This window comes from Centruroides sculpturatus, unplaced genomic scaffold, assembly GCF_000671375.1.
Source record: "Centruroides sculpturatus isolate CEXI.00-Female unplaced genomic scaffold, Cexi_2.0 scaffold1350, whole genome shotgun sequence".
Taxonomy (NCBI): domain Eukaryota; kingdom Metazoa; phylum Arthropoda; class Arachnida; order Scorpiones; family Buthidae; genus Centruroides; species Centruroides sculpturatus.
Window position 1 is genome coordinate 19,918 of NW_019385706.1, and position 13,863 is coordinate 33,780.

A 13,863-nucleotide genomic window follows, 5' to 3' on the forward strand; every position below is an offset into this window, starting at 1 on the left:
ACTACCGTGTTTCCCCGAAAATAAGACATCCTCTGAAAATAAGACCTAGCAGAGGTTTTGCTGAATTGCTAAATATAAGGCCTCCCCCCGAAAGTAAGATCTAGCAAATTATTTTTACTGGTAACGGTCATCGACAGATGGTTGAAAGTGGCCGTTGGCTTTTTGAAAGTACAGCCACTGATTGGTCAGCAGACAATCACGCCACACGGCATGATTTGCATAAGACTATGGCTTGGGAATCACAGATTTGCATAACGTTACGGCTGGTGATCGCTAATTGGTCGGCTGGCAATCACACCACATCACATTTGCATGGTGCTACGGTTCAGTAAGCACTAATTGGTCATCGAGCCCGATGTCGATGCTATAAAAAGGTTAAGTTGAAGCGCCTGTGGGAAGTCCACTCCAGCACGGGAACTTCGTAAGTTCATTGCTGAGGCGTGATTGTAAGGCAATCAATGGCCTAGCCCGGTCTTGGATCAGGCGATGATAGCTATTTTTGTGAATGGTCGCTACTTGCTTGGCACTTGGGCTGGGGGATTTGTCTCCCATACATTAGGGGTGCTGTATAGGAGTAGTCGTACAGGATGCCAGATCGGTTTTACTGGTTGACGCGTTCAATAAACTTTATCGATGACTGTTTTATTTAAGTTCAGTTCGATACGACCAGATAGCACTCTCGTCTAAGTTCAACTTGGGAATTTTTTTGTTCAAAAATAAATGTGAATTCTTCTTCATGGAAAAATAATACATCCCCTGAAAATAAGACCTAGCGCATCTTTCAGAGCAAAAATTAATACAGTCGACCCCCCTATAAGATAGAGATACGTTCCATTCTCTAGGAATCCGCTTTCTTACGAATCCTTCCAATCACAACCCGACACGTATCAAGTTTACGGACTACGGCTGTTTGAAAGATTTTCTTCCATAAAATTAATCGATTCTAGACTAATCCGACTCAACATTTCCAAAATACGTATATATTTTTTGGGAATAATCCGTATAAACTACGCTATAAACAAAAAATTGTAGGATTACTTACCGAGTGTCACCATTCGACATNAAGTTTTTTAATAAAATATGATAACAGATGGCGCCAGCGAATTTTTCGATGACCCGAAAATAAAGCGAGAGGCGACCCCTATTGGAAACCGCGGCAAATGTTGCCGTCTTAAATAACGCGTTAGTATTTAAAAAGGCAGGCGACTCGTTAATTTGGAATTTTTACCGTAATTTTTCGAAAGAAAAAATTAACGCCAAAGCCCAATGGGAAAAACATTAATTAAACGATAATTACGCGTTGGAATTATAGGAAAACACTTTTATAACGGGAGTAAATTAAACCGGGTTTGATAAATCCGGTAACGGCGTGGCGCCATCTGGTAACGACGGGAGGAAAAGGCCGCTAGGAGCGCCACTTTCGTCGGAGGCGCGGTTAAGTCGAGCGGCGGAAGCGGCGCGACGGCAGTCGACGGCGCAAATGGGGACGAAAGCGAACGTCGGACGCGTTGACAGATTCTTAGATGAGTAACTATTAATTTACAAAACAGTCTCTATAATATAATTTATCACTTTATGAGATATTAATCCGCATTTAACTACAGACGCGAAGAAATCGAGTCGGATAACCGGGAGAGTGACGACGGCGGCGGCGGCCGCACGGTTAATGCCAAAGGCGGCGGAGCAGCGGCGTGGACGGCCAGCGACGACGGAAGTAACCGGCGAGTCCCGAAATGCGGAAGGTGCAGGAACCACGGCCTAAGAAACGCTTACAAGGGCCACAAGCGCTACTGCCGCTACCGCTCTTGCCAGTGCTGTCGCTGCATGATTCTGTCGGAGAAGAAGACCGTTCTGGCCAAACAGGTGGCCGCCAAGAGGGCCCAAGTCCGAGACCAGCCCGCCGCTCCAGAACAGCCCACGCCCGTAAACCGCCCCTTAACGCCCGTCTTGGACGCCCCCGAAAGCGCTTCCACTTCCCGACTCAGCTTCAACCCGGTGCTCAACGGTAATTACCACTTTTTCTTATATTTACTATTATCTCTACTGTCAAATACTACTTCCGCCTCTTATTCGCTACCGCCGAACCGTTTATATCGCTCGAGTATTCTATATTTTTAAGAGAAGCGAACTCTAGCGAATTAATAGAGAGGTTGAGGCGCACGTTTTAAACGTGTAAACGTGTACGTGTGACGTTCGGCGCCGCTTTCCCGTAAGCCTAAAAGTTTGACAATGGTGTTTGGATAGTCGGTGGAATCACGCTCGACATTCCAAACACCATCGTCAAACTTCTAGGCTTACGGGAAAGCGGCACCGAACGTCCGTCCTACACGTTTACACGTTTAAAACGTCTGCCTCAACCCCTCTATTATTTACCATTGTAGGTTGAACACTTTCTAATTCTAACAGACCACAGATTTTATACCCATAGCAGCCGCCATTACGTAGTTCGCGCTAATACCGCTAGATGTCAGATCTATCGTTGGCACAAGCGAATTAATAATATCCAATTTTCGTGAAATAAAGCAGTTCACTGATTCTTCTTTTCTATACAAAACAGATCCTAAGCCGGTTGTAACGTATATATCATATACCACATTTCATGTAAATTTTCTCAAAAGCTTTCCACATGACTTTCAAATGTTCATTACGTATTGTTAAAATTATACATTGCGTGTCTTTCGATTTAAAATCTTTAGCGCTTTTTTTTAACACTTTCCGCCCTGTGGGCACTAAGAGAGCCTCTTTTTGCAAGCCCATTATGGGTTCGGCCAGGACCACAATGGGGTGGAGAGAGACGGGGCCCGACATATCCGAACGGACCACCTCCCGAAAAATTTCTGGGGATTCTTTGACCCGTCCGGATTTGATCCCGGGTTCTCAGAGTGGTAGGCTGCCACCTTGACCGCTCGGCCATCCTGCCTATTATTTTGCGCTTCCTCTGGGTTATCAAAGCCAGTATCAATTACCTCCAAACAATTATTTTCTTCAATTAGCTCTTTGAAGACGAATAGACCAGCCGTTAAAATTATCTTCATTCAAACGAACAATATGAAAATCATCTATTCTAGCAGGTATTATCTTCGTTGGTTAAGTTAGTTCTCAGTCACATATAATTCTTAAATTAACAATGTAAGTTTCTCCTTTCTACTTATTACATTAGATTATAGGTACTCATACCTTGATTACAATGTACGAACTTCTCTTAATCACTTAAGATGACCAAAATCTTCTTACAACGAGCCTATTTTTCGTTGAGTTCAAGTTATCCTATTCCTTGAATATCCTGAGCTCATAGCCTGTTAATTACCACAATAGAAGCAGAAATTAAAAAAAAAAAACAGAATAATTTTATTAAATATGGCTGCCAGGCAGAAAGCCTGTAACTAACAGTCATCGGACTTGAATGACCTACAGCACACGTCGTTAGAGGTGAATAATTCTGTTTGGATCCATTCCGGTCTCGGAACTACTAGAAATAATTCCACACCGGGTGTCGAGACAATTCCGGTCAGAATCACTAACGTGTTCTTCATTTTGTACATTTATAAATACAGCTTTTCACGAAACGGTGAACTCTATCTGGATTTGAACTTGAACTAAAGAAAATGTTCCACGAGTTTTTTTAGGAATAATGAAATTATCTTTGATTAGTTTGAATTTACAAAAATATTTAAAAATTTATGTTTTATCAAAATTCGTAATTATTTCTTTTTATTAGTAACTAGCAGATATGTCCGGCATTTCCCGGCTAAAAGTAAGAAGTCTAAACGGCTAAACATTAAAATGAAAACTATATTAAAAGTTTGGTTATTTTAGTGTACCTTTGTTATGTTTATCACAAAGTATCAAAAAAGTCAAAACAAGAAAAGAGTGGGGTGTCCGGATTTCACGAAAGTCTACATTTTTCTCACAGTCCCAGAGAATGATTATGTTAAATTTGGAGCAGATCGACCAAAAAGGTAAAAACAGAAAGATACAAACATTCTACTATAAATAAATAAATATATATATATATGTAATTTGTGTGTGTGTATGTATATATGACAATGTTCTGATAATAAATTTTGCTTGAAAGAAAAAAAGAAATTACTTTTATACCCATTACATTCATATATTTTTCCTAATAAGGCATGAGAAGTCAATATTGAACATATAATTAAACTAACTCAGTATGCTTAAAACTCACCTAATTATGGGAAAGTAGTAGTAATAAAATACTGGACCAAATATCCCAATACAAAAAACAAAACTACAAAAATCTGACTATTTTTGGAACTGGCTAGTTTTGAATTTGGTGGAATTTTTTGGAGTAAAACTGTAGTTCACATTGTGGTCACTTAGTTTTGTTTACCATGGCATACATACACATATGATGCCAGCTCCAGTGCAAATTAAATTATTATTTTTCAATTATTTGAACAACTAAATAATGAAAGTTTCAACTTGCTAACTTTTGAATTAGTAAAATATAAAAGCCAAATGACTGCAGGATTAAATTGGGCTACTTCACTGCTATTATTTTAATTAAAATCTAAATAATTTGATACCAGAGTTAAATACATAATTTTTGTAAAGTTTGATATGAGAAAAGTATTATCTATTTTCTTCTTAACATTCATAAGTCATTGTTCCAACTGAATTCAAACATTTGACATATCTAACAATATTTCAGAATAACATGAAGTTCAAAAATGTATCTTTTGAAATATTGTTTGATACATCAATCGTTGTTTGAATTCAGTGGAACAGTGACTTAATACATTATGTAGCTATCCTAAAACAGGACAAATGTTCCTTTGTAAAAAATTTAAACAGTTGGCTACGTGAAAGCAAGCATTTTATAAAGACATTAATATGGAACAGAAAACACACAAGGTAATATTTAACATTAAATTATTTATAAAGATAGAATTTCAATAAATTTAACACACACACCACTCCACAGTGGAATATATGTACAACAGACACAGAACCAACTTCCAATGCATATAATGCAAACACAAAATGGTTACCCAATGAAATGTTAATGTTCCATCAGGTAACCATTCAGTCACACCTGAAGAACAACTCTGAAGGTGTTGGAAAACATTTGTGCAGTGTTCATTTTTTATATTATATGCACTGGAAGTTGATTCTGTGTTTGTTGTTCAATAAATTTATTTTGTTAATATCAGAGTACCAGATAATTTATGTTAAAAATGTATCTTAATTTTCTGTTTAGATACTTTTTACTCAAACTATTATGGCATAGTGAAAAACTTATATAGAANGGTATTGAACGGTGACCAAATGCAAAATTGGGGCTGATAAGAGGAAACATTGCGTTTAATGGTTTCCAGATGATGAGAACAATGTACAGTAAGGGCACAAAGTGTGAGATTCATAGAAAAGTTTTCCTAAGAATATTTCCAATCCTTTTCTCACACAAGAGAAAATGGGTTAGAGGCGTTGGGTATAACTTTATGGAACAAAGAGGGCGGTAGATCGAAAAAGTTTGAGAATCACTGGTCTAGTCCAACAGAAATTCCGATGGAACATAATGGTTATGAGGAACCATCTAGTCAGGTACATCGAGTGACGTCACCGGGCCCGAGGAAAATTTACATGGGCCCACTATATAAATTATTTAAAAGTTTATTTTGAGTCTTTATAGATATATTGTATTACTATTTTTTACAAAATATAGACAATAGTTATTGTTAAGCATTCTATATTACAATAGCTCGTGAAAAAACAAATTGTGGGATAACGTCCGAGCCCTGTGATCCCGAGGAATTTTACTCCATCATTCTTCTCCTCTCGTCGGCTCTGCATCTAGTCTAACTGTTCCGACGGAACTGTCTAGTCAAATAGAGTAAACAGTTCCGACGAACAGTTCTATCAGAATAATTTCGCACTCGAATCAGTTCTAACAATTCCAGTTCCAGAAGCGGAATTGGATTTCCCATCTCCACATACCGTTACATGAAACATCATATAACGGCTAACTATAACAAAATAACTTATAGTACAATTAATTAAACCCGTTAACATTTTGATTTTCCTTTCATTTTCGCTTTTTATAAATCTTTACTTCTGAAATAAGGTCATCCTGACATAAACACAGAAAAGAAAGTGATTAAGCAATTCTATAGGCTTTTCAATACTGTAATTGTCTAAATCGTTCAATTAAATTTATGTATAAAATGAATTTAGAAAGACAATTCAACATATTTTAATCTTAAATAAGTTCATTCATTCGTTATGTATATACAACGTTAATATTTCGCCTTAAATATAAATAAAACTTCCTCTGAAAAGAAAAAGATTAATTAGATTTTTTATTATAATAGTTGTATATTTTTTAACATTTCATAGATTAATCGTATGTTAAAACAATAAATAATTTTGTATTATTTGCGAATTTACTTGATATATCATTCACAGCAGCTGCGCCTTTACAACAAAGTATGTAAGCTAGACTAATTCTTTTTCATCAAACTTTGTTACTGCCCTAATGAAAATTGGAGTAGGCCTACTGTTTCTAATAAGAAATTATATAGTATTAATTAAACAGCAATGTTTACAATGTTTCAATATAATCTAAACTTAAAACGAAGCTAGGAAAAAAGATGGACGTTTACTCCATATATCATCTCAGCATGTAAAATTTTATACAGTCTTCCAATAATGCATTCATCAACTTGCTCCAAATGAAAGCCGATAATAGTTTGTTATCTACTTCTAATCTTTCTATTCCTTCCCTTAGGTTACGGCCCAGGTTGAATAGAAGCGATACCGGAAGAAATGATGGACAACAGATCCCGTCCACCGACTATGTGTCTTCGTCAACTATGCCTGCCTTTGAACCTATTCCTCATGATCATGACTCCTGCAAAAGAGTGGTCATCAATGTCAGCGGACTAAAGTTTGAAACACAATTAAGAACTCTTAATCAATTTCCGGACACTCTTTTGGGAGATCCTACTCGACGGATTCGCTACTTCGATCCAATAAAGAATGAATATTTTTTCGATAGAAACAGGCCGAGCTTTGATGCCATCTTATATTATTATCAAAGTGGAGGAAGATTAAGCAGACCCGTCAATGTTCCTTTAAACGTATTTTCAGAAGAGATAAAATTCTATGAATTGGGTGAAGCAGCTTTTAATAAATTTCGCGAAGATGAGGGCTTTATAAAAGAGAAAGAGAAGGCACTTCCCAAAACCGAGTGTAATAAAAAATTATGGATGATATTCGAATATCCGGAGAGTTCACAATGTGCCAGAATCATAGCTATTATCTCAGTAATAGTTATTATCACGTCCATATTCATATTTTGTATAGAAACATTACCAGCATTCAAACATTACCGTCTATTAAATACCACAGATAATATGATAATGGTTGTGGAAGTAGAAGCGCCGAAAACATCTGATCCATTCTTCATCATTGAAACGTGTTGTATAATTTGGTTTACATTTGAGCTGTTAATAAGATTCATAACTTGTCCTAACAAAATTGCCTTTTTTAAAGATCCAATGAATACTATTGATTTAGTTGCTATAATTCCATATTTCATGTCGTTAGCTACAATGGAAACAGTAGCAGAAAATTCAAATACACGAGAAATCCAATTTCCGCTTTCTCTTGATGAAAGAAATGGAAGTGATCACACAAAATCTATAGCCACATTAAGAGTTATTCGTCTTGTTAGGGTTTTTCGAATATTCAAATTATCAAGACATTCTAAAGGTCTACAAATTCTTGGAAACACGATAAAAGCTAGTTTAAAAGAACTAGGAATGCTCCTATTTTTCTTACTAATCGCTGTGATATTATTTTCTACTGCTGTTTATTTTTCTGAAGCACATTACGAAGCTTCTTATTTTAAAAGCATTCCCGATGCCTTTTGGGTAATTCTTACTATGACGACAGTAGGTTCTGGGGATGTTATGCCTTTGGGATTAATGGGCAAGATTGTTGGCACTGTGTGTGCTCTTGCTGGAGTTCTGACAATTGCACTTCCAGTACCCTTTATTGTTTCCAATTTTAACTATTTTTACAGCAGAGAATTTGATCAAGAAGAAATGATGTCAGAAAATTTTACTCACGTTACAAGCTGTCCCTACCTACCCGGAATAGTTGGAATTAAATTAAAACGAGAATCAATAGCAGATTCGATATCGGACATCAGTGGTTCAAAAGATGCGAGTTATTTCAATGAGAAATCCCAAAAAGTACCTAATGGTGTACTTCCGCACAATAATCAAACTTCGGACGCATTTGAATCAAATGTCTGATATCATCATTACTAAGATGCTTTTGCCATGCATTATTTATTTTTCCTGCTTAAGCAAATTTAACCAAAAATTGATTCAGCTATTAATTTATTAATGTCGTCATCAATATTTGCAATAAAAAATGATGCTATTCGGAGATGTGAAAAAAGTAAGCTTCATAATAAAACATCTGGAATAACGCATTGTTAATGAATAATAAAAATGTTTTGAATTGAATTTTATTTATAATTCAGCTTGAATGCAAAGAGTATAAAAACGATGTAGAAAATTATTACATACAGAGAAGAAATTACTCTTTAATTTTTACAAACAAAAATGTGAAGATTCCTAAATAAAAATATAGAATGTGTTTAAAAAAAAGAAAAGTATTTTATAATATTTTGGCATAAGTAAATTCAACTGAAGATATAATGCATCAATAGATCATTTTTTAAAGAACGATAAGGCAGTTTTGTTTTTTAAATGATGAAATCTTATGTAAATACGCGTGTTCATTTATGAATTTATTAGCATATTTCCGACTTCATACTAATATACTCCATAACCCATTAAAATAAACTAATTGCTATTCATTATTGGAAATATCTAAATATACTAATATTCCATTAACAACTGTATTGCTTTTAAGCAAGTCTACTTAAATTACGAAATATTTACAAAATTAAAAAAAAAAAAAACAAGCTCGTTATTAAAACATCTATATGAAACAGATTAAGTCTACCAGATGTTTATAAGATCTAAATATTACTCATGAATATCATGAATATTACTCTCAAGAAAAATAACTTAACTTTTTGTGTATAACTAAAAAATATAATACATCAAATTTAATATTGAACTCTTGAAAGAATACATAAATTATTCATGCTATTTGCGAACAAATAGCTGGGATCGATATAGACCGAAATAGATATTAATCAAAATGAATATTTTCTCTTCATTTTGAGTTACATGTAATTTAATTAATTTGAATTTATAACATATTTCTAATGTTATTTAATTCTTCAATCATAAGAAATCGTATATTGAAAGTGTTTCTGTTTCTGATCATTTAAAAACAGAAATGAATTTAAAACTGATAACACTTAAAAATTTTTGTTTTTACCAGGATCATTATTTATCGCAAACAAAAATCTTACATGAATAATAAAAGTTATGATGACTTATTTACTGCTATTTAAATATTGAAAGTACTCCTCTTATTCCTCTTCATATTGGAAGACATGACAGAAAAATATAGAAATGTACATCTATGTTGCTTTTGTGATAACTTTATGAAGCCGCCCAACGAATAAATCTGCCTGCCATAAATATTCATCAGATAAATTCTGCCTGCTATAAGTACTCATAAAATTGACATTATATCCTGTAGCAGCTAAAAGCGTAAAAATTCAATCACACCATTTCCGATTCCGGTTTAAAAATTCGCGATATTTTCTGTCTTGCTCTTCAAACAGAGCAATCATGGATCGAATCCAACCTAATCTTTTTAATTTATTGAAATTCATAGAGATCTGACTTATCTGTTATTCAGACAGGCCTAGGATAAATTGTTTACTTAATGAATTTGTAAATCTACTACTTTGTCACGTTTTTATATTTACAATGATTTTTAGGTCATTTTATGGAGCAATCTTGACGTGTGACATTTTGCTTCAATCTATTAATGAATGGATTTGTTTTTTCAGTTCCTATATCTCATTAACTGTGAATTGGTAATAAGTAATATCCATAAACTAGCTACAGTATCCCAATGAAATTCAATAGTCGCAGAAGTCTATACCTTGTAATATCTAATTTTATTTTGTATATATGTATTAAAATTGATAATTTTAGTTTAAATTACATTATTCGTAAAAGAAAAAAAAAACATTTTAAAATTTAAATCTGGAAAATGTCCAACGATTTTAAAAAATTTGACCGAATTATACAGTATTAACATATTGGCATATTTCATTTCTTATTGATTTTAATTTTTGAAATTCTTAATTAATAATGGTTGACTTATTAAAGCAAATATTTTTATTTGAATTACTTTACACACAAATAAATTCAAAATCAAGATTAATATTGTGATGTTTTCAATAGGTTGAAATAAGATCCATAATTGTCATCCAACTAAATAGATTGTATAACAATGCTGCTCACTTTTAAAAGAAAAACATATGTAACTACTGCTTCAACAGTAATTGACATAATGTTTACCAAATAAATAAATAAAACTCAATAAATATGTATGATAATTAATTCTATACCATTCCATAAAATATTATAGTATTTTATCAAAAAATAAATATTACTGTAGTCACTAATAAAACAATATCATAGATTAATTCATAATGTTTATCTATGCTTAATTTTGAAAAATGCATCGTAAATTAAACATGGAAAAAATAAAAATAATGTACTATTTGATTCCTTTTCTTGATAAAGACTCTTACAGTTTATTGCATGAAATTTATTACTGTATTGCAAATCTATCTATCAGAAAATTATTACGGTATAAAGATTTTAACGGGTTTTAAAATTAAAACATTCTCGAAATTATCAAGCTGTAAATAACTAGTATATTACTTTTATCTCGATTTCATAGTTTGTTTTAAAAACGTTGTCTTAATGAGTAATGAAATTCTTTTTAGTTTATGTAAAATTTTGGTTTAAATTTAATGTGTTTTGGATATAACAGAAAAGATATAAAATATATCTTAGTTGAATTTTCAGATGTTTTCCGGTGTAAACACATCTAAAAATAAAAAAAAACTAACTAAGTAAAAAACACTAACTATATGATCATGAAAATAATAGGTTAAAATATTTAAATTTATATAATTATATAAACAATAAGAAAAAATATTGCGATTTCGATCAATGAATAGTATGAGCTTAACTGACAAACTGGAAAGTATGTTAGATTTCATAAAGAAAAACAAATTGAACCTGCTGGATCGAAGTGAGCCTTATTATTTCAGAACATAAAGCAAATATTAAGACGTTTAAAAAAAATGTCGCCTAACTGTTAAACAATTCTTTCGGAATAACGATAAAACTGTGATGCAATTGTAAAATATTTCAATTACTAGACTATTTGTCGAGAAAATAATGTATAAAGTAAATTAACGATAAATGTCTATGCATTATTAGCAATATGGGAAATAGATCCGTGACATGTTTAATTAAATGAGAATCTTTTTAAACGATCTGTACATTAGTAGCATAATTTAATCATCATCATCATCATCATCAAAATTGCAATTTATTGATCGCATTATTAAAATTGCTAAAATTATTTTAAAATTTTTCTTGTGAATCAAATTTACTTTTTACATTTGTATTGAAAATAAAATACAACAGTACGTTTATCAGAAATAAAACACGAAAATACTTCTATTTCAGTGGTTCCCAAAGTGGGCGCTACCGCCCCCCTGTGGGCGATGAGTAAATCTAGGGGGCAAATAGGGGCGCTTGAGGTGAGATACTGAATGGTGACTTTAGGCGAATGTTGGGGTCACTGACAACCTTTCCCTTTCCTGTTAATACGGGTAAGAAGAAACATTGCATTTAGTGGTTTCCAGATTTTTAGAACAATGTTTTGTAAGGACACAAAGTGTGAGGTTCATAGAAAAGTTTTCCTAAAAATATTTTCAAGTCTCTCACAGAAGGAAAATTGGGTAAGAGGAGTTGGGGTACGATTGGGGGCGATGAATATAACATTATGGAACTAAGGAAGCAGTGGCTCGAAAAAGTTTGGGAATCACTGATCTATTTGAAAAAGTTAAAAATTAACGAATTATTCATTCATATAAAAGTTTTGTAATGTGCGGTTTAATCAAAACTATTAATATTACTAAAAAAAAAATAAACATAAAAGTGTTTATTTTGCACTTTATTCTCTTTTAAATACTTTAAAATAATAGAATAAGCGATGCTTTTTAACTTAGCCATATTATATTAAATTATAGCGATGCAGTGGCGTACCGTGGGTGTCATCCGCCCGGGGCGGAGGAAAATTTCGCTCCCCTTATTTAGGTATTTCAATTTAAAATACCAAAATTCAGTTTTGTCACAGAACAAGCAATGAAAAATTCGGTGGTAGTGCAGTGACCTATTTGAAATAGTTCTATTGGACATTAGTGGTGTATATGAACGCGAATGAATCGTACAAGCAAAAAAAAGGTCAACAGGTTTCGCAGGAATTCCTTGGACGAAAAAGTTATTAGTTTACCCTGCGAGCCGATTCCCGGACTGTCAGGACGATAGCACTATCGTAGGCGCGATGCAAGTATAGATTAGGATGTTTCAAATTTTTACAAGATATTATTATTATTTATTGAGAAATTTTGCCGCCCCTAAAATGTGCCGCCCGGGGCGGGCCGCCCCCACTATGGTACGCCACTGTAACGATGACTTAAATTTATATTTTTTAACTATTGAAGCAGTAATGTAATTCATAATATAAATTGAATTAGACAAAATTTATAATTAGAAACATATTTCTTATGCAATTAAAATAAGTCGGAATATATCTATTCTAGAGGCTATATATAAAGTACTTGGATTAAAATCGTCATGAACGTTTTCCGTCACAAAAGAAAAATGGAAACGACGGCGCCGGAATCAACAGTCACAAAATTTTTGTTAAGAGTAATCTATATTGAGAACAAATGGGCGAAGCCTGTGTGACAAGCGGAGTAGTAAAGTCTCCTAGTAACTTATAAATAGCGATTTTGCAATTGAATTTTGCGAAGCATAATAAATAGTAATAATAAATACATAATAATAACTACAATAATAATACTTTGATTTTGTTTATTTGGTTACGGCAATGCAACATCTGGGCGATCTGCCGAGGGATATGTCTCCCGGGAGACATTTTATGAGAAATTTAGGTTTACAAACGTGAAGGAAACCCAGAAAACTCCACGTAGCCAAGCCGCTGGCCAGGCGCGAACCCACGACCAAATATCAGTGTTTAGTGATTTTATCCACTCAATCACTGGTGGGCTGCTACAATAATAACACAAAATTATTTTCGTAAAATACTAAATGTAATTGTCTATTTTGAAAACAAGCTCAGAATATTTATCATAAGATAAATGTTTGCTGTAAGATAAGAATTTTCTTCAGAATACAATTTTAGAACAAGATAAATTTGAATATAATCTTAAATTCAAAGTTCAAGATGTCCTATTTAAATCGTAATCGTAATACAGACTTTTGAATAATTTAATTACTTTAGATCTTACTTTTATTATAAATTTTACAGNGTTTTTGTTAGAAAAAATGTAATACATTTTATTATTTTTTTTAATAAAACGAAGCTTTTAAATGAAATTTATTCCCAAACAGTAAATGTCTTCGTATCTTTGTCTTGCCCTTTCTTAACATCTCAGAAAACAAGACTTTACGACTGTGTCGACCTTTTATTTGAGGTTACTCACCTACAACTTCGATATGTAAAAATGTTAAAATAATTAATGAATATTATTATATTATATTATTGTCTTGGCATTTATATTTATTAATTATTTGTTAATAAATGCAAATTTATGTCTTTTTCTTTTGTAAAGTCCTCATTAATGAA

At 33.0% G+C, this 13,863-nt stretch overlaps 2 protein-coding genes across 3 annotated transcripts in view; both read left to right on the forward strand.

Annotated features, from left to right (window-relative positions):
• Nucleotides 1-10,165, forward strand: part of LOC111641370 (potassium voltage-gated channel protein Shaker-like) — a 14,262-nt gene extending 4,097 nt beyond the window's left edge. Inside the window, exon 2 of one of the 2 annotated variants that reach the window (XM_023387526.1) lies at nt 6,749-10,165. In XM_023387526.1, coding sequence (XP_023243294.1) covers nt 6,834-8,282 — 1,449 coding nt within the window. In that variant the 5' untranslated portion in view covers nt 6,749-6,833 and the 3' untranslated portion in view covers nt 8,283-10,165. Of the gene's footprint in view, nt 1-6,610 lie in introns of those variants that run through there. The other variant, XM_023387525.1, reaches the window with a different exon arrangement.
• Nucleotides 1,422-2,159, forward strand: LOC111641371 (doublesex- and mab-3-related transcription factor 1-like). The gene is made up of 2 exons (XM_023387527.1): nt 1,422-1,527; nt 1,605-2,159. The coding sequence occupies exons 1-2, from the start codon at nt 1,481-1,483 to the stop codon at nt 2,116-2,118; spliced, it is 561 nt and encodes a 186-aa protein (XP_023243295.1). The 5' UTR covers nt 1,422-1,480; the 3' UTR covers nt 2,119-2,159.
• Nucleotides 10,166-13,863: the final 3,698 nt, after the last annotated feature.